This window comes from Acipenser ruthenus, chromosome 53, assembly GCF_902713425.1.
Source record: "Acipenser ruthenus chromosome 53, fAciRut3.2 maternal haplotype, whole genome shotgun sequence".
Lineage (NCBI taxonomy): Eukaryota > Metazoa > Chordata > Actinopteri > Acipenseriformes > Acipenseridae > Acipenser > Acipenser ruthenus.
Genome location: NC_081241.1, coordinates 8,231,578 through 8,251,389, shown reverse-complemented (window position 1 = coordinate 8,251,389; position 19,812 = coordinate 8,231,578). Strand labels below are relative to the sequence as shown.

At 40.7% G+C, this 19,812-nt stretch overlaps 2 protein-coding genes across 2 annotated transcripts in view; one reads left to right on the top strand and one right to left on the bottom strand.

Annotated features, from left to right (window-relative positions):
* The window catches only part of LOC131723089 (eukaryotic translation initiation factor 3 subunit D-like), a 34,950-nt gene that overhangs the window by 12,136 nt on the left and 3,002 nt on the right, over window positions 1-19,812 (top strand). The window lies entirely within an intron of this gene.
* Window positions 948-7,025, bottom strand: LOC131723182 (tripartite motif-containing protein 16-like). Its single transcript, XM_059016694.1, has 6 exons — window positions 6,572-7,025; window positions 4,081-4,176; window positions 3,652-3,885; window positions 3,338-3,497; window positions 2,985-3,050; window positions 948-1,881 (listed from the first exon to the last, which is right to left on the bottom strand). Exons 1-6 carry the CDS (start codon window positions 6,803-6,805, stop codon window positions 1,346-1,348), a joined length of 1,326 nt encoding a protein of 441 aa, XP_058872677.1. The 5' UTR covers window positions 6,806-7,025; the 3' UTR covers window positions 948-1,345.

Genomic DNA, 19,812 nt, shown 5'->3' with positions numbered 1-19,812 from the left:
CAATGCTTCCCTATGCTTTACCAGACCTCCCTGTGCTTTACAATGCTTCTCTATGCTTTACCAGACCTCCCTGTGGTTTACAATGCTTCCCTATGCTTTACCAGATATCTCTATGCCTTACAATGCTACCCTATGCTTTACCAGACCTCCCTGTGCTTTACAATGCTTCCCTATGCTTTACCAGACCCCTCTGTGTTTTACAATGCTTCCCATATGCTTTACCAGACCTCTCTGTGCTTTACAATGCTTCCCTATGCTTTACCACACCTCTGAGCTTTACAATGCTTCCCTATGCTTTACCAGACCTCTCTGTGTTTTACAATGCTTCCCATATGCTTTACCAGACCTCTCTGTGCTTTACAATGCTTCCCTATGCTTTATCAGACCTCTCTGTGTTTTACAATGCTTCACTATGCTTTACCAGACCCTTCTGTGGTTTACAATGCTTCCCTATGCTTTACCAGACCTCTCTGTGCTTTACAATGCTTCCCATATGCTTTACCAGACCTCTCTGTGTTTTACAATGCTTCCCTATGCTTTACCAGACCTCTCTGTGGTTTACAATGCTTCCCTATGCTTTACCAGACCTCCCTGTGCTTTACAATGCTTCCCTATGCTTTACCATACCTCTCTGTGCTTTACAATGCTTCCCTATGCTTTACCACACCTCTCTTTGCTTTACAATGCTTCCCTATGCTTTACCAGACCTCTCTGTGCTTTACAATGCTTCCCTATGCTTTACCAGACCACCCTGTGCTTTACAATGCTTCCCTATGCTTTACCAGACCTCTCTGTGCTTTACAATGCTTCCCTATGCTTTACCAGACCTCTCTGTGCTTTACAATGCTTCCCTATGCTTTACCAGACCTCTTTCTCTCTCATTCCCCTCTTTCTTTCTCATTCTCATTTGAAAAACCATGTTAATGAGTATTAAGAAATAAGAAAAAGTCAGTCTATGACGTTAATTTTTTTTATTTAATCACATTACTAAAATCTGAAATATTAAACATTTTATGGAAATCAAAAAACAAAAACACACACACAATAAAGCAAACTTAAGTTCACTTTTTTAAAAACTGTTACAGCACTGACTATTGGATGCCATTTTCTAAAATATATATAAAACATAACAATTCTTAAAAAATAAATTAAATACAGTTTCTTCGTATGAAATCCATTCATTGCTAAAAACAAATAATTCACCTCGTTTCGCTCTGCAGGTGGCGCCGTTTTACCCCCTAACTTTCATCCAAAGTTGTGTCATATTGAACATTCCCTTCACCCGAGGAGTGGAGAGGACAGACAGGGAGTTCAATACAAAGGGTTTCTTACAACACAAAACAGTCTAGTTCAGCTGGCAGATTGTTACAGAGGAACCAGAAGAAGGAAGCCAAAACCCAGGATAGAGGGGCTCAGTGAATGTGGTTTGGAATCTGTGCAGGAGGGTCATTGTGTCAGAGACGCCATAAAAGGACAGCGTGCCGGCATTAAAGTGCAGATACACTCCTATTCTGGGGGAGCGGGGGGCAGTTATTGCAGTTTCATTGTTATTGTGCAGGGCAGTGTAACTGGAACTAGAGCAGCGCAAACTCCAGGACTTGTCATTGCATCCAAGGCGACAAGAATGATCCACTCCTTTCCTGCTGATTCCTTTATATGTGACTCCTATATCAGCCCCTCCCCCACTGCACTCAATCTCCCAGTAACAGCGAGTCCCAGACAAACCCTCTCTGCAAAGCACTTGGGTATAGCGATCAAATCTCTCTGGGTGATCATCAGCACATCGCTGGGTCTCTCTCCTCCATGTCACCTTTCTGTTCCCTTCAGACAGACAGAGCTCTCTATGCGCTGTGTTGGGGTCCAGTGTGAGCTGACAGGAATCTGATTGAAGAGAAGAGGACGGGTAGAGGAGAGACGGTTAGAAAAGTCAAATCACTGAGAAAATCAACAGTCATTGTCTGCTGCATCTTCACATCCTGTTTATGGAAGGTGTGTGTGTTGTTTTAATTATTTTTTTTAATACATTTTGACCACTTTTTTAAACTTTTAAATTGCATTTTCTGCCTCAAGATGGCTTCCCGCGGACCGGCATGGACCTCTCAGAACTACATTTCCCATCATCCTCCTGCTCACTGGTAATTCCATCTCAATTACATATGTGAGCATGAGGATGATGGGAAATGTAGTTCTGAGAGGCCCATGCAGTTACATGGGAAGCTATCTATAAGTATAAAAAAGTGGTCAAAATGTAAAAAAAAATAAAAATAATTAAAACAATACACACACCTCACGTAAACAGTTGTAGCAACACATGGGAGCATGCAACACAATAAAATACAAAGGTCCTTATGAACCCTTTAAACCCTCTTGCTGTTTGATTGTTTTGTTCATTATAATTCCTCAATCTTATCAAACTTCTTCAATTGGAACCAATCAAATGCAGCTCTGCATACAATTACAGTTCACTTAATGTTCCTACAGGGTATGTGTTGCCATTTTACCCACTCAGACCCCTTGCTTACTAAATATCTTCAATAGAATATCATCCACTCTTCAAATATCTGTCTAATATTTTAATGAGCAATCCATCCCACAAGTGCAGTGATACTGCAATATACATTTACTACCAGCACAGGATGACTGGGAGGGATAGCTGTTCATTTTACCCCACAACTGGTTTCACATGCATTGTACATGTATTAAAAGATGGGATGATTATCTATTCAGGGATACCAAGATATTTAGGGAGAGAAATGTCTGAGTGGAAAAACAGGCAACAAATGCCCCTCCCCCAGTCATTCTGCATGTATTCATCTGAACCAATACTTGTTGGAGAGGAGTGTAAATTAATGGCTTCACAATTACTAATAAATAATAATAATTGCTGCCCTCAAGCTCCACCCCTCCCTGTTCTGTAGTGTTAGCTCTTCTCTCAATGGAGTGACACATCTTTCAATCAAATGTTTCAGTGAAAACAGACTTACATTTTAAAAACTCAGCTCTGTTCCTTGGCTCTGGAGCCTGCAGACTGTAAACTGCAACTTCATTCACTGGGCAGAAAAAAAAGAGAGAGAAATAGAATTGAAACATGTGGATTAATACACAACACACACAAGACTCCAAACAGCAATCTGAAAAGAAACAAGGCTTATTCACGGCATTTCAGGGTGTAAAAATCTCTCCTCCCTGCTCATTCTTCCCTGCTGTCTCCCTCCTGCAATATTCATATAGCCAACAATCTGCAAGAGGTCTTTATTAATGTCTTGCAAGTCCTGCCCCTCCTCAAGCCATGGTCTCTTTGAGAAATCTCTACCAAAGGAATCTATTTCACACCAACCTGTTTTGGTTATTTTGACTAATTCCCCCTTGCAGAAGTCCTCAATATGGTCTTTAAGTTCAGATACAGCTTTCCTCACAGCCCCAAAAGAGATGTCTGTATTGACAGTAACGCTGGGTAAGTCTCCAGCTTCAGGAGGGGCACAGAGAGACTGGAAATTCTACAACAGGAAAGTGGAGAAAATGGGTTTTCAGTGAAACAGAATGGGGTCCAAAACATTCCTGGAGAAAAGCAAGGATTCATCCAATTGGAGAGGTCTGTCTGAAACCGTCCCAGTTATGGACTTGAGATTTTCTAACAAGCAGCGATGTTACCTGTAGAAAATGGATGTGATCCTCTGTCTCTGAAAGGTGTTTCAGCTCAGTGTTTCTCCTCCTTAGTTCAGCAATCTCCTGCTCCAGTTTCTTCATGCGTCCTTCAGCCTGATTCACTGCAGCCTTCTCGTTAGCTCCAATCAGCTCAATAACCTCAGTGTGGATCTTCTCAATGGATCGGATCAGCTCAGTAAAGATCTTCTCACTTTCCTTTATTTCTATGCATGCAGATCTCTGAGTGAAAGAACACAGTAGAGGAGACATGGTTAGTATTGATATCAAAAACACATCAGGCATAGACAGTAAACTTCTGCAGATGTGTTCCAGTCCATCTGTTAATAATAATAATAATAATAATAATAATAATAATAATAATAATAATAATAATAATAATAATAATAATAATACCCTCCTCTTGTCAATACCCACTTTCAGTGACTCCACAGCCTTTTTCAGCTCCTCAATTTCATTCAGTCTCTCCTGGATTCTCTGTTGTATTTCTGTCTGTGTCTCTCCCAGCTGCTTCTGTGTAGAAACACAGTGACACAGTGACATTTCTGACAGGGCATTGAGTGATATCCTTTCACACCCATCACAGGCCTGTTTAAGTATGCTATTGAAACTGACAGAATCATTTATTTTATATATATTTTCTATTTTTTGTACCTCTTACCTCTTTACAATGTTTGCAATAATTCTCAGTTGTTCTTGAATATAATTTGCTCTTCAGTTCCAGTTGCACGCCATAGACATCTGTAGCACAGACTAGATCAGACAACATGTGTGTATAGTAGTAAAATACAACACCATCTAGTGCACAGCTGCAAGCAATACAAAAGGACATTTGATCCACAGTAGCTGTCCACTAGATGGTACTGTTTCATACTAGTAACAGTGAATGATGGCTGATCTAGCATGTGTTACATGTTTGTTTTGTGAAGCACCTAGGAAACTGGATATTTAGAGCTTCTGATTTCTGGTTTTATCTGATATACACAGATAAAACAGCCCTGATACAAAACAATGAAGTCAGTGTATACCCAATAAACACCAGAAAAACACTGGACATGGTTACTCAATTCACGTTGACTTCATCCCTTTCCATGTGAAAAAATACAATAAAATAACCTAAAACCAAAAATAAATAAATAAATATCAACCTTTCCCAGCACAGTCGGGCAATGAACCTCCTTCCTGACTTGAATCTATCATTGATTCATTCTGAATACTTTAAACTGAGTGGCAGCACATTCCTGCATTTCTATTGGAGGATTGCACACACTTGTGAGATTTAAAACAAGATTACAATTAGAAACGGAGGGTTGTTCTTGCTCGTGGGATTTAAAGCTATAGTTCAGTTCAATAGGGAGGATTCACACACTCATGGAATTTAAAACAGAATTGAGAATTGTGGTGAAAACACACCCTCACTGTGGGCAGACTGGCAAGAATGACATGGCACTTTTAAAGGCATGGGCACAGCAGCTCTGCCAGTGCAGATAGATGCAAATAGACACAACTTTCAAAGTGGTGGGGTCAAGGTTGTCACAATTGTTTCTACTAACTTGGCTTGTGTTTTTGATATCTCTACTTTAAATGGCTGGGCACTTTTGATAAGTTGTCATTTTTTCACGTTTCCAATGTGTTTTTGTTTCAGATATACATATGCATGGATAAAAGGGCCTGGGGTCTGCAATTTCATTCTGTTTTTTTGCCTGCGATGCGTGCGACTAGTTCATTTTAAAATATCAATAAATCATTTAATATAAATGATACAGACATCACAATAAGTGTGTTCCCCAGTATATTTCCATGTCGACAATATACGTTAATTGTCATTAAACTCGGATGTCCTGTAATATACATATGTGTGGATACAAGTGCCTGGGGTCTGCAAAAAAAATAAAACAATAAATAAATAAAACACGAAAAGAAGAAGAAGGAGATGGACATTGTTACCTTCCTTTGGCGACTTGTTTCTCTTACTGTATGACAGGGATTTACTTTGTTTTCTATATTTCACATAAGAGTGTTGGGAACTACAAATTAAAAGTGAAATGATGCTTTCGTCTGATTTACTTTTGCTGCGCCAATACCCTGAAAACACGTAAACTATCCGTGCTGTAGAGAGAGTCACTGGCAGTTCTCGCTGTAACTTCGCGTTCCTCTCAATTAATCTTGGTCATTTTTTTGCTTTTATAAATTATGTGCTTGGCTTTGCTGGGAATGTCATTTTTAAACAGTTTTACCAATTAAACTATAATATCTTAAACAATGAAACTGATCTATGATTTTATAAAGTTGCAAGATACATATAAAAACACTAGGAATATAAACCATGCTAATTTTTCACTACAAATTCCAATGCACCACAAAACAGCTGAACAAATCCTTCTTACCCTGTGAGGCAGGGCTGAGGTCCTGCACGTGTAAATAGTGTGTTTTTGTTTGATTGTAAATCAAGTTTTTGCCAATCAAGTGTGTGCTAGATATGGCACGGTATATTCAAATCCAGGATTTTAATCCCACCCAAGTCTAGAGAGGAGGTGTCAGGGAGACTGTTCCTGGAGCGGGACATCCTTTCTTGTTTGGTCAACTTTTATTTTCTAGTTGTTTTCGAGCAGTGTTTTGTTATGAATGTTTTGTGTTTTTTATATCATAGAAAACCTCCTGTGTCTCTCCTGTCAATCAGCGATAGCCACACCCATAACAACACACCTGTTACACCCTGAAATACATTGTAGTACATCATAGTTTAGATAGAGCAATTAAAAAAACTAGGGCTCTTTAAATAGCTCTTAATATACAATTAAAATCTGATCTGATGTGAAACTGTATAACCTAGTAAACAGACATGTTAAATATCCCTGGGAATTCTTATCTTCTAGGATAGCTACAAGGAAATGGTTCAAACCCTTACCTGTTTCACACTCCTTTCTGCCTCAGCTGAGACTGTATCATGGCTCTTGTGTTCCTTTTCTGTACACAGCCAGCAAATACACGTCTGATCGGTTCTACAGAAGACCTCGCATAATCGTTGGTGTTCAGCACAAAGCTTCTGCTCCAGATTTGGTGTTTCTGCCCAGAACAGGCCTTGGGGTAAAGGTCTCTCTGCACTGGGGGCAGCTGTAGACACCTGTATGATCAGTCTCATCCCAGCAGTTCTTAATACACCCCATACAGTAACTGTGTCCACATGGAATAGCGACTGGGTCCTTCAATATCTCCAGACACACTGGACAGCTAAACTGGTCATGCGCTACCAGAATATTCGCTTCTGCCATTTCTGCTGCAGTGAGACAGAGAGACTGACGATTTCACAAGAAACGAAACTTCACTGCGCTGATTTCCTGGAGTTGTGTAAAGCTCTGAGAGGCGGGGTTTTGGACTGATGCCAGGTTTAGACAAGCAGCGGGAGCAGAAACGGCCAAATCAGATATTCTATGAAACTGTTTCTAAATCCCCCAACAAATATTACAATGTTAAGATTAGGAATGAAACTACTGATATCAACAACTGTTTAATATCAGGGCTGAAGAGTCTGACTTTGTGTTTTAGCCCCAGATCTATAATATGTAAAATTAAGGAATGTTCTGTTACACGTATGTTTGTGATGACGGTTTGAACGGCATCTCGTTACTTTAGTAACGCCTTACTGTAATAATATTACTTTAGTCATTAACGAGGCAATGTAACGCGTTTAGCTTTTAATGGCAGTAATAACATTACAGTTACTTTCCAAACAATAAACGCGCTTGCCTCGTTCTCTTGTCTCTGCTGCGCAGCTGCATCGGTTGTCTTTTCTTGTTTTAAAGCCAGTATATTTCAGTGCAGTTATAACCGTAAACGTGACGCGCTCTTTATTATTTATTTATTTTATTTTTAATTCTTTATTTAGGAAGGCCATGTGAGCTACAAGTAGCTCGTTTACAAAGGCGTGCTAGAAATAACAGCAGCAGGTTACAGGTTTCAAAAATAAAAATAATATAAACGCACAATGACAAGACAATACACAAAGTACACATCAGATTTACACAGCACACACACAAGCCTGTTTAAGCACTAGAACAACAGGTTTTGTTTTTTTAAATTCCCACAGGAGATGTCAGGTCTCAGTCCTGCTAGTTCTAACTATATTATATAAAACTAATATTGTTTCCAAATACCTTTAATGTGGATTGAATGCGGTTATAACTGATTTTATATTATTATTATTTGTTTGCTTAGCAGGTGCCTTATCCAGGTTGACTCACAGTTACAAATGTAATTGAAATACTTTTCAATAAGTTATGTGCAAATACAACCATGTGCATATCGTTTAAAAAGCATCACAGACAGTGTAGTTAAAGATTTAAAGTGTAAATATAGTTACAAGTAAGATCAAATACAATATAATTACAATTAAAGCAAATGCAACCTGTGCAGATACAAAGAAGTGCCAATCAGACAAGTGCAAGAACAAAACAAATATTTGCTGGCTAGCCTTTCTATTTGTTTAATTTATAACAAGACATGTCATCTCACACGAGGACCACAAAGCAAAGCTCAACAGTTCAGGCTAAGCAAACAGCGCAATGATATCTCTGTTTCTGTTTTTTTACTTTCATCTACCAGCAAGTCCATCTCCACCACCCTTGCCTCAGGTGTCTGCTGGAAAGAAAATCCACACAACACCTTTAAGACTGGTTGACCACGATTATTCAGCCATGGTGAACAGCTCCTGCATAGATCCAAACAGTCTGCTTCATCCAACAACATATCTAGGTATGTGAAACACCTGGCAAAGATGAAAAACACCAGCTCATCCCTCAACACCAGTCCTGAAAAGCTCCAGGAGACTCAGCTGCTGTGGCATAATTTAACTGAAGGCAGTGCCACTGTACAGGTCCCAGTGGTAACCGTGTCACCTGCAGCTGTCAACCCACCTGCACTGCTGTTAACACCTACTGCTCCATCCACTGCCTTAACACCCGAGTCAATTGAACAAATTGTGCAACAAATTATGGACAGACAGCAACAACAGCAGTTGAAGAAAACAAAAAAATGTTTGGCTTGTGGTCAACAGAAGTCACAGTACTCAAATGATGGTTCAACAGTTCATTTTTTTATCAGAAGGGAACCATCAGGTACTTTTACTGCTCGACAAAAGTGTTCCAGTTGTATGGACCTGAAGGTCTCACTGATCCAAGGATGCCTTTTGAAGACTTTTGCACAACTGAGTTCTTCCAGAGGGAACTTGATACCACAAAGCAAAGAGCAGAGCAGAAAAAGAGGAAGCAGTCAGAACCTCAGCCATCTGGCCGACTGTGCAGGTTCTGCAGGTTGGAATTAAAACAGGGGCCAAACAGTCCCCATGTCCATACAGGGTTTCCAGAAGTGGCTGGAAAATACATATATTGTCTTGCCAGGGTGTTTAAACTTTACAAAGATCAGGGAATGACACAGGAAATGACCTGGTCTGAATTCCAAGCATCGTTTTTTTATGAAGCCGAAAAGCAGAGATGGCAGAGAGAGAAGAGAAAATAAAATTGGTTGGACAAAATAGTTTTGTAAATATAGTTATTGATTGGACATATCAACATTTTTTACTGTAAATAGTTGTTGTTTAGGCATATTAAAAAAAAAAATGTTCAATTGATATAGTTGTTGCTTGAAATTATAAAAACATTGTACTGTAAATTTAGTTGTTGCTTGGACATATCCAAAAATAGTACTGTAAATATAGTTGTTATTATTATTAGCAAATACCCTTAGCCAGGGTGACTTACAATTGTTACAAGATATCACACAGGTAAAAAAAAAATTGTAGGTACAGTACATTGTTCCAGGGTACAGCAGCAGCTGGGATTGAACCCACGACCCTCCAGTGAGGTCCAGAGCCCTAACCACTACTCCACACAGTTGTTTAGACATTTAAAAAATTGTACAGTGAATATAGTTGCTGTTTGGACATATTTAAAAATTGTACTGTAAATATATTTTTATTTTTACATTTAAATCTGCTAATTGGACACAATTTATTCGTCAACTCCTAAGAATAAACATATGTATAGTTTAACCAACTTGGTTGTTAATTTAAAAGAAAATAACATGTGCTCACTCACTCACAGATAGATTACAACAAAAGTACAAAGGGATTTTCTACAGAAGTGACTGGAAAGCTCTTGAATTTGCAGGATTGTTTATTTAAGGTCACGCAGAGATAGTGATCAAGTGGGAACTCTCTCAAGTGTTTTCAGAACAAAGGATTCTGGCATTTTTATCTTACATTTTACAAAAGCAGACTATGAAAATTTTCTTTGTAGACTGATTGTCTACAACTATTCCATAAACTTTCACAGGTTATTCCACGATGGCCAACTGTGTAACTAGATATATAAATAATATGCAGTGTGTGTGTGTGTGTGCGTGTGTGTGTGTATAATCAATCAATCTTTATTTTATGTAGCGCCTTTCATAGTGGACCACCATCACAAAGCGCTTATAATATAATGCATTATGTTGTTGCTTTTTATGTTCTATGTATTTAGTTTAATGTTTTATACTGTAAATAGCATAATTTGCATTCAAAATGTCCTAATGATGTCTAGATCATTAGATTTCAGTAGTATAGTTTCCAAGTGTGCTGAGTTCTGCCAGTCTATGCAGCGCTTCCAGTGTTATTACTGGTATTATTATCATATGGGTTAAAATTATGATAATACTGTCAAATGTTATACAAGGAATATATACAAGGAAAGCTAAGTAACAGAAATATAAGTTCAATATGTCGTGCAGCAAAAAAAGTTAAATAGTTAACAATGAAGGAGTGTTTATTCCAGTCTCCTAGTGCTAATGATGTGTAATGCCCAGGGGCAAAAAAAAAACCCCCAAAAACCCTGAAAACAGCCTTCTGCAGCTCGATTCTCTTTTACACCTATTCTCGACTGGCCCCCGCGGCCCAACCTTGCTTAGCTTCCGAGATCAGACGAGATCGGGCGTTCTCAAGGTGGTATGGCCGTAAGCGAACGACTCTCTTGGTTTATCTCTTTCATAGTATTAGGTTAATATCATTCATGCAGTGACAGGTTGGGGGAGGGATTTCCAGATCTCTAATTTGTCACAAACAGTAACACTTAAGCAGCTCTGGGCTGCACATGTGCGGGCCAATAGCAAGGCTCATGCATGGTAATACGTGTTACTAGAAGGGAGAGCTAGCCTTGAGCTTTGCAGCATAAAACAATACATTTGAATGGTCTTTATGCAAAAGAGCTATTCGTCCAACATTGTGCCCCACACCCACCTTTTTATACTTGATGGCACCTCTGATTTGAAGCAGAGAATGTACAAAAGACACATTGGACAAACATTTGTTTACATTTTTGAATTACATTCACGCAGACGTGTCCGCTTTTCTACTCATCCATCCCTTTTGTGGAACAACTCACATGTCGCAAATGCGGGAATCTCGTCTGTGTCATTTCTGGGAGTGGGGGGCTGCGTTCGCGCTCTCCCCGGTGTTATAGTCCAAGTTAAAAACACAGCTATTGAAAGCAATTAGCGATTCTTCTCTATATCTCCAGCAGGTGGCTCTGTCAGACTGGGAATGAGATTTTGTTTTTTCTTTCGGAGCGTATAATGTTCTAGAAAGTACCTCAGTGTTTTATGTACATGTATTGTGAAGTGTTTCATATTGAGAAGACAAAGTAACGAGTCAGCGGCACGTGTATCAAAGTTACAAAGTTGCTAATATTAAGAAGACGCGGTTCAGCGGTCCAGTTGTTTTTAAACATAGTGTTTCAGTGCTGTACAGACGTTCTATGTCGTTAGTAGTAATATTACTATAGCTTATGTCAAAAGTCTGATTTATGATCCTTTGGACCTTTTGACCTTATATGTATGAAATATGAATATATAATGAGGGGGCGTGGATTTTATATAGGAGTATGAGAATATATATATATATATATATATATATATATATATATATATATATATATATATATATATATATATATATATATATATATGCCTATGCCTATAAGCTTATTGCACGTCTTTTATAAGATATGAACAAAAAATAGTGTTTAATATGTTATTTATGTAATCAGGGGATAGTGGGTTACCCAAGTTTTTATAAATGCTTATGTTAACTTATGCTTGGTGCAGACAACATTAAAGTCTTATTATTTTTTTTACATAAGACACAATGAAAAAGAGAAAGATTAAAAGAAGGTAATAAAATCAAAAAAGAAAACAACTTATTCGACATTTAAAAGCATTTAAACAAACATTACACACAGAAATCACAGTAAAACTTGGAGCGTTTTGTCATTTTAAAAAGGGTCACAGACATATATGCTTATGGTGTGTATATATATACATATACATACACTTATTGCATTTGTCCATATTTACAAAAATCCTTGTTTAATAAGACGCATGAGGTTGTTCAAAGGTTTGAGGCGCAGTGATTTTTTCATTTTGATATGCTCATGTTATCTTATGCGTGGTGTATACATATTTTTTACCAGGATACGTTAAAAGCAAAAGATATTTTCACATACAAAAACCAATAGTTGAAACAGGAGAAAGTTTAAAATAGCGAATCACAAAAGCAAAAGAAAAATTCAGAAAACAACTTATTCGACATTTAAGAAGTGTCTAAACAAGTATTACACACATAAATCACAGGACAACTTGAGCGTTAGTCGTTTTAAAAGCGTATCGCCAAAACAAAATAAATAAAAGAGATACTAAAATTAAATATTTATAAAAGAACAAAAACAAAACAAAATCTACCAGAGTACAATTTCTGAAAAAAAAAGCTCTCTTACCGTTTTCAAAAAAACTCCCCGGACAAACGCATAAATCCTGCCTGAATTCTCTCTCATGCTTCTTCTCTCTTCAAACTTCAGCTGAGGAATCACTTCAAAAGCGCGTCTGTGACTTAAATAGGGGGCGGTTCCTTTACACCAAACATGCGCGCTACTACATACAGACACACTCACACGTGCGCGCACACGCACACACACACACACACACACACACAGACACACACACACACACACTCACACACACACACTCACACACACACCCACACACAGACACACTCCCACACACACACGCACGCACACACACCACCATACACACACACACACACACACACACACACACACACACACACACACACACACACACACACACTCTCACACACACACACAGACACACACTCCCCCCCCCCACACACACACGCACACACTCTCTCACACACACACTCCCCCCCACACACACACACACACGCACACACTCTCTCACACACACACACACACTCTCACACACACACGCACACACACACACACAAACCCCCGCGGAGAATGCTTTTTGAAAATGTGTGAATCTTGATGCCGTCTTGTCTAGGCATGATCCGAAAGCGAGATGTTATTTCAACTTGAATATACAGCTGCAATCAAAAAGATTAGAAAAGAAATGTTTTAAGAAAAAATCAAATAAAATTGAAATACGTGTTATATTGCAAATAAAAATAAAAGAGAACAATATTGTAAGTGCTTTTTTCACCAACAGTTTTGAATAGCCTCATACACGACCAGACTATTCACCATCAGATTTGAATAGCCCTCAAACACGATCAAACTATTCTGATGATTTTCAAATTATTAATAAGTATTACTGTTTAGATATTTTAAACCATATGAGCATAGTTTGATCGTGTTTGAGGGCTATTCATATCTGATGGTGGGAATCTGATACACCCTACTGACAGTGGTATGGCAGGTTTATCAGTCCCAGGGGGCTCCTACACCCTACTGACAGTGGTATGGCAGGTTTATCAGTCCCAGGGAGGTCCTACACCATACTGACAGTGGTATGGCAGGTTTATCCGTCCCAGGGAGGTCATACACCCACCTAATAGTGGTATGGTAGGTTTATCAGACTCATAGGGTCCTACACCCTACTGACAGTGGTATGGCAGGTTTATCAGTCCCAGCGGGGTCCTACACCATACTGACAGTGGTATGGCAGGTTTATCAGTCCCAGGGAGGTCCTACACCCTACTGACAGTGGTATGGCAGGTTTATCAGTCCCAGGGAGGTCCTACACCATACTGACAGTGGTATGGCAGGTTTATCAGTCCCAGGGGGGCTCCTACACCCTACTGACAGTGGTATGGCAGGTGATTCAGCCCCATGGTGTCTGTTTTGACACTGATGTGCTCGTCTGTCTGTTTACATGTTGTTTCTTGAAGGGTTTTTAGGCTCCTCTGTAACAGTTCGTTCTTCACTCTTCAATAATAGCAATGCATTGGAGCAGCTGTCCAGCAGATATTTCACATGATTCCCTTTGATTGGAATTGAAGCAGCTCACTGTCACTCTGTCACTGTGTAATACTGCATTATACTGGAGAGGGATCCTGGGTTTGTCTGCAGGCATTGCTCTCTGATGAAAGCCTAGCTGACGGACGTCAGAGCGTTTTAAAATGTAGAAGACACCAGTTTGCAGTTCTGAGTGTGGCTCTTAATTATTACCAATGCTTCTGATTATTTTACAGTCGCTCCTGAGTTAAGCAACATCACTTGTGTTGAAATTCTGTAAAAGGTCACTCTTGAATTCAATAAGATGATGACGTATTTTTGATTGTATTTATTTCTGTTCATTTTCACAGTAAAATAAATCCATTATATGTGACAAATGTTTAGTATAAAAAGTCTGATTCCAATTACACACGTCTTACCACGCAATCCCCTCCTCTCACACATCATGTTTTATATATTATATTTGAAATGGTGAGGATACACAGGTCCTTATTATCACAGCGTTTACGACTGGTAACATTAGAGCTATCAGGGTCGTTACTGATCTGAACAGCAATGCAGGGGGATTCCTCAGTGCGGTAAAATGCTCTAAAAAACACCTTGATCAAAGGGAAGCCGCTATCCAACCACCCTTGTATTGAGGAGACTAAACTGAAGTTCTTTGTTTCTCCCAGCAGGGGGTGATAATGCTTCAGTGTTGGATGTATTTTAACCCTTATAGTTCTGACTAGCACTTCTGGATTTCTTCAAAGGGAACACAAACACAGGAAAACCTGCTACATGCAGCACACACTTTTGTGTCATCCACAGGCCTGATTGAAATGGTATCCCTGACATGTATTCTGTGATGTGTAAAAGATGCATCTCCCTGATACAAGTCCGTTTCAGTCACGATGGGATCACAGGGCAATAGATCTGACAGACTTTTGATAGAGGGCTGATAAGAGGTGCTTGGTTGGCAGATGTTCCATTTTCAAGGCGGCACAAATTACTACTGAGGATTTTTCACAAGGAACAGTCTCTAAAGTGATGTGACTCTCTCTATGTATGGACCATTCTGACTTGACTGCAGATTTCCACCCCCAATACAACACAACCTGAAGGAATTAGAGGCTGGTAATCATTGAGGAATGGTCCCGTATCCCTCCAGCACAATTTAAAAAGCACCTTGCAGAATCACTACCTGCCACGTCCAATCAGTGCCGTGCTGGCTACCCATGGAAGCCCTACACCATATTGACACTGCTATGGCAGGTGTTGCTATTTTTGTACAAATAATGAAAAACCATTAAATAAGCAGATTAATTTAAAATAAATGACCCATACAATGAAGTGTAAATCATTTGTGTTTAATGTGATTTGTCCTGGTTTGTTTACAGCTAATATAGTTTTATATTTAAATTTATTGAAGATTTCTTAGATCTATTAAGTATTTATAACACACTAGTAAATGTTGTTATTACCATGTATTACTTGTTCTATAATGCATTATAAAAACATTATAACCCATATTTTAAGCATCTATAACGGGTTAATAAACTATTTCAAAATGACAGCTTCATATAAAGTGTTACCATCAACTTCAGCATCAAGTTCAAACGCTATTCAGCTAACAGGATTCTACTGTATACAGGAATCTGCTAGAAACTATTGTAACGGACACTTCATTTACATGTAGTATCCAGCTAGAGCGAAGAAAATGAATCCAGGACAGTTAATATGCATCAGCAATTACTACTGTTTAGTGTCTATCCCACCAAATAGATGACAACAATCCGCACACTTGCCATGCCAATAATACAAATGATACATCTGCCCAACCCTGAAGACATCAAAACATATTCAAAAAACGACCATATGGTAATTTAAATAAGCTGCCATGCAAACAGATACTAGTATAAACGTTAGCATAAACCCCACAATAGAGAAACGCCAGCTCAACCCCTTCTGCATAGATAAACTGCAGCGCAATCACTGAAATGTTAGCTTGCGAGGTTCGGGGGGCGTGGAGCTGGGGGGGCCGCTAATCTCTAATCTTTCAATTTTCTAATCTCCGGTTAATTAGTTTCTATTTACTATTTAAGACCTGATCACCTGCACCTTTTCTGTCTAGTGTTTCGTTTTTGTAGCAAACGCTCAGACGCCGTCGTTTCGTGCTTCACCGCTAATATCTAAACTTCGTTCCCTCGCTCACGCAGGTCGTTTCTCTGCACATCGCTGCCAAGATATTATCAATCATTTTCTTACCTGCTCAGGTGATCTTTCTTTTCATTCAGCTTCTCTTTTCGGCTCCAAGAGCTCCAACGTTACTCTTTCCTGTTCCATCCGGTCTCCACCTCGGCATCATAGCCGTCCAAAGCGCAGCTTCATTACTCAACTTGTCTGCAACTTTATCAGAAAGTCTGGTCCTCCGTTAAACTTCCAAGCTCCCTCGACATGACATCGTCATTCCCGTTGTCTGCGATTGCCTTACCTTAGCTCTATTTAACTCTACCACGAAGTTTTGTCGGCTTAATCATTCTTTACTCCTCGCTTGCAATCAGACGCCCCTCCCCCCGCTCCCACTGAGCCAGCACAATTACCGTTTCATCAGAAGATCCTGCCCTGGACCTCCATCAGCTACGTTCAACATTTTAAAGACGTATCCAGCCCATTCTAAACTCCATTTTTAACTAGTGGCGGCTCGTGACTCGACTGGTCACAACATTCTCCAACTACACTATTGTACTGTAACTTTTCCACCGGCGCCTCACAGGCTATGGTTACCACGGCAACGCCCTTATTGAGTGACTGCGAGGGAGTGGTAAGTTGTCATGGTGACCAGGCAGCTTCATCAGGCTCTGCGTGCTCTGCGCCTCAGCACTGCAATCTTCTGGCTTCCTGTTGCTGCGCTTTCACAACTGGCGGGGACCAATTCAACGCGCCGAACCATGACATCTAAATATTGCGTTAACTTATTTATATTCATGACTATCTGTCCTAAACATGTCTAGAATATTTATTATTCAAATCTAAAGGAATAAGCAAATGTTGTTCTACATAGACAAGGATTTTAATCGTAGTAACTTCATAGATTCTACCCTGATTCACTCAAGCCAATGATGTAATTCCAATCATAACCTCTGGATGGCAGTATAATACCACAAGCTCTCTCTCTATACATTAAACCAGTTTGGTTTCGCTGCAAAGCTCGGACACTACAGCTTTTCTATCTATTCCCGCAGTTCTCTCTCGGATGGATTCTCGGGAGTTCCCCTCCTGCCTCATCCTCTGTCTATCTATATCAAATGACATTCTTCAATTTCAACTCTTACCCCCCCTCACCCCGCCCCTTTGAGGTGGACTGCTCCCGACCAAATCAATAGATTTTTCAACAGCCTCAGAGCAGCGGATTCTTCATCCTCTTAGGTTCTACAGCGGCCTCAGCTCTATGTATTCTCCATCTCTGGCTTCATCTAAATCACTTTAACTCACAGTCCAATATCCACCGCATTCAGCAGATGTCTGTGCTCTACAGCAGATCATCACACTACCGATGGCAATCCACCATTCACTATTACAGATCCCTGCTTCAGCAGATATCTGCGTTCTGCAGCAGACCACCACGCTCTACCAATGGCAGTCCACCATTCACAATAACAGATCACTGCTTCAGCAGATCTCTCTCTCTCTCTCTCTCTCTCTCTCTCTCTCTCTCTACAGCAGACCACAGCTCATTATTGACAGCATTTCTTTGTTTACTTCCTCAGATCTCTGCACCGTCCAGCAGATCCCGTCCTCTACTGTTAATTGCTCCTCACTGCAGCAGATCTCTGCTCCCTCTTCAGATCTACTCAGATTATAGCATGCAAGTTGCTTTAGTTCACAGTCTAAATCTGGACCTGCACTACTCCAGATCTTCCAACGCTTCCGCTTTCCTCCAATACGCAGATCGTGGAAGCATTCCGCAGTCAAGGCTAATGCTAATCCCCATCTGATCAAAAATACGAGGTGCTTGTCTTTCTTAGCAATCTATTTATGTGTCCACACATCCTCTCAAATATTACAGCATTAATACATGGTGAGAGACGCGGTGAGACTCGAAATCTGTCTTGTTTATGAGTTAAGGAGTTCCACTCTAGGAGAATATCTGGAGTTGTGAAACCCAGTCTCTCAATGTGAGTTCACCTTTTCCATTTCAAGCAGACATGATAGTAGCAGACCGCAGATCGATCCCGTATTAACTGACACATAGGATAGTCAACATCTCATCTCTGCCCTCCATTCCAGTAAATGGAGCACAAAGCGTGCTGAGCTTCCCCAGCAGTCGATTTACACACGTTCGTTCAGATCCAGCTGCTACCTCAACTGTCAGTTCCAGCTCCCCTTCGGCCTCCACTTTTAGTATTCAAGTTACGTCGACTGGTCCCGTCTGCTGCGTGCCCACCCCCCCCCCCCCCCCCCAAATTCACCAGCTTCACCAGCTGTCATTTGACTGAATCATACTCTCAGTAACCTCCTTCAATCTGCTCAGCATTTCATATCTGCAGCTCTCTCCCTCCTTCGACAGCTTCATATTGTACAGCTTGGTCAGTGTTTTAAACGTCCTGTGCCAGAATCGGATTCATCCTATTCCTTCAAATCAAACCAGATCATGGCTTTCATCATCCAGCTAGGGATTTTTTCTTCCCACCATTCTCTCCATACCAGTAGTTTGTCTGACTCTTCGTGGAATCTTCAAAGTCCCCCCCCCCCCCGCTGCACCTTCCCGCCTGCCCATATCAACAGACATTCTCTTTCACTCATCTCTACTCTTCGGAAAGTTTGCTTGTCCCCTTACGAAGATCTCCTCATGGAGACCATCTGCCTAACAGCTGATTCTTAAGAGCCTTCCCCTCTGCCTCACCTTCCCGCTGTCCGCATCAATGACCATTCTCAGTTTGCTCATTCTTCTCTTCTGAAACGCCACTTCTCCCCATACAAGGATCTACCTATGGAGATCATCTGCATCTGAGCCCTCTTCGGTCTCCTTAGGAGCTCAGAATCCACAGTTCTAATTTACTCCATCATTCAGTCGTGTACCTACAGATGGATCCATTTCAGCGCGGTCAGTTAATTCAGCTGTCAAGCAGATTCCCCTATCTGCCCCTTATTTTCAACGTCAAGGTATCTCATCTGCTTCTCGGCCATGGGCCGCTGGTCCTCTTCCACAGTAGATTATTACGTTCAGAACTCGCAGTTTCTTCTGCTTCTAATTTACTTCACCATTTGGTCGTACCTCCAAGAGGGATCAATTTCAACGTGGTTAGTCCATTCAGCTGTCAAGAAGAGTCCCCTATCTGCCCCTTTCATCAGCAAGGTATCTCCCCAGCAAGAACCCCCCCCCCCCCCTCCCCAGGACCCTCAGTTCATTGATTCCTCTCGCTCCTATCATCACTCATCGCTGGTTCTCAACCCACCCTCCACCCTCCAGAGCAAGCCTCCCTCCTCTACTCCACCCCCTCATTGATTTCTCTCGCTCCTAGGATCACTCGTCACTGGATTCCAACCTACCTCGCCTCCAGAGTGGGCCTCCAGAGTGGGCCTCCCCCCCCCCAATCATTCCGTAGGCACAGCCCCCTCTGCTGCGAGGGCCAACATCACTCACAGCCTTCTTCGGCTTCCTCAGAAGCTCAGAATACACAGTTTCTTCAGCTTCAAGCTTCCCTGCAGCGACGAAGATCTCCTAATCAGCCCACCTCTCCACCCTCCTTTCTAGAGCAGGCCTCCCTCCTCAGCTGTATTCTCCCCATTCATTTCGTATAGGTGCAGCTACCTCCGCTGCAAGAGCCAGCATCAACCACAGTCTGATCAAGACCATGGGCCGCTG

Coding starts and splice junctions, on each gene's coding strand:
- LOC131723182 (XM_059016694.1), bottom strand. CDS start 6,805: ATGAGACTGATCATACAGGTGTCTACAGCTGCCCCCAGTGCAGAGAGA. Junction 3,886..4,080: donor AGGCTGTGGAGTCACTGAAA/GTGGGTATTGAC, acceptor TCTTTCACTCAG/AGATCTGCATGCATAGAAAT. Junction 3,051..3,337: donor AGTCAAAATAACCAAAACAG/GTTGGTGTGAAA, acceptor TTTTCTGCCCAG/TGAATGAAGTTGCAGTTTAC.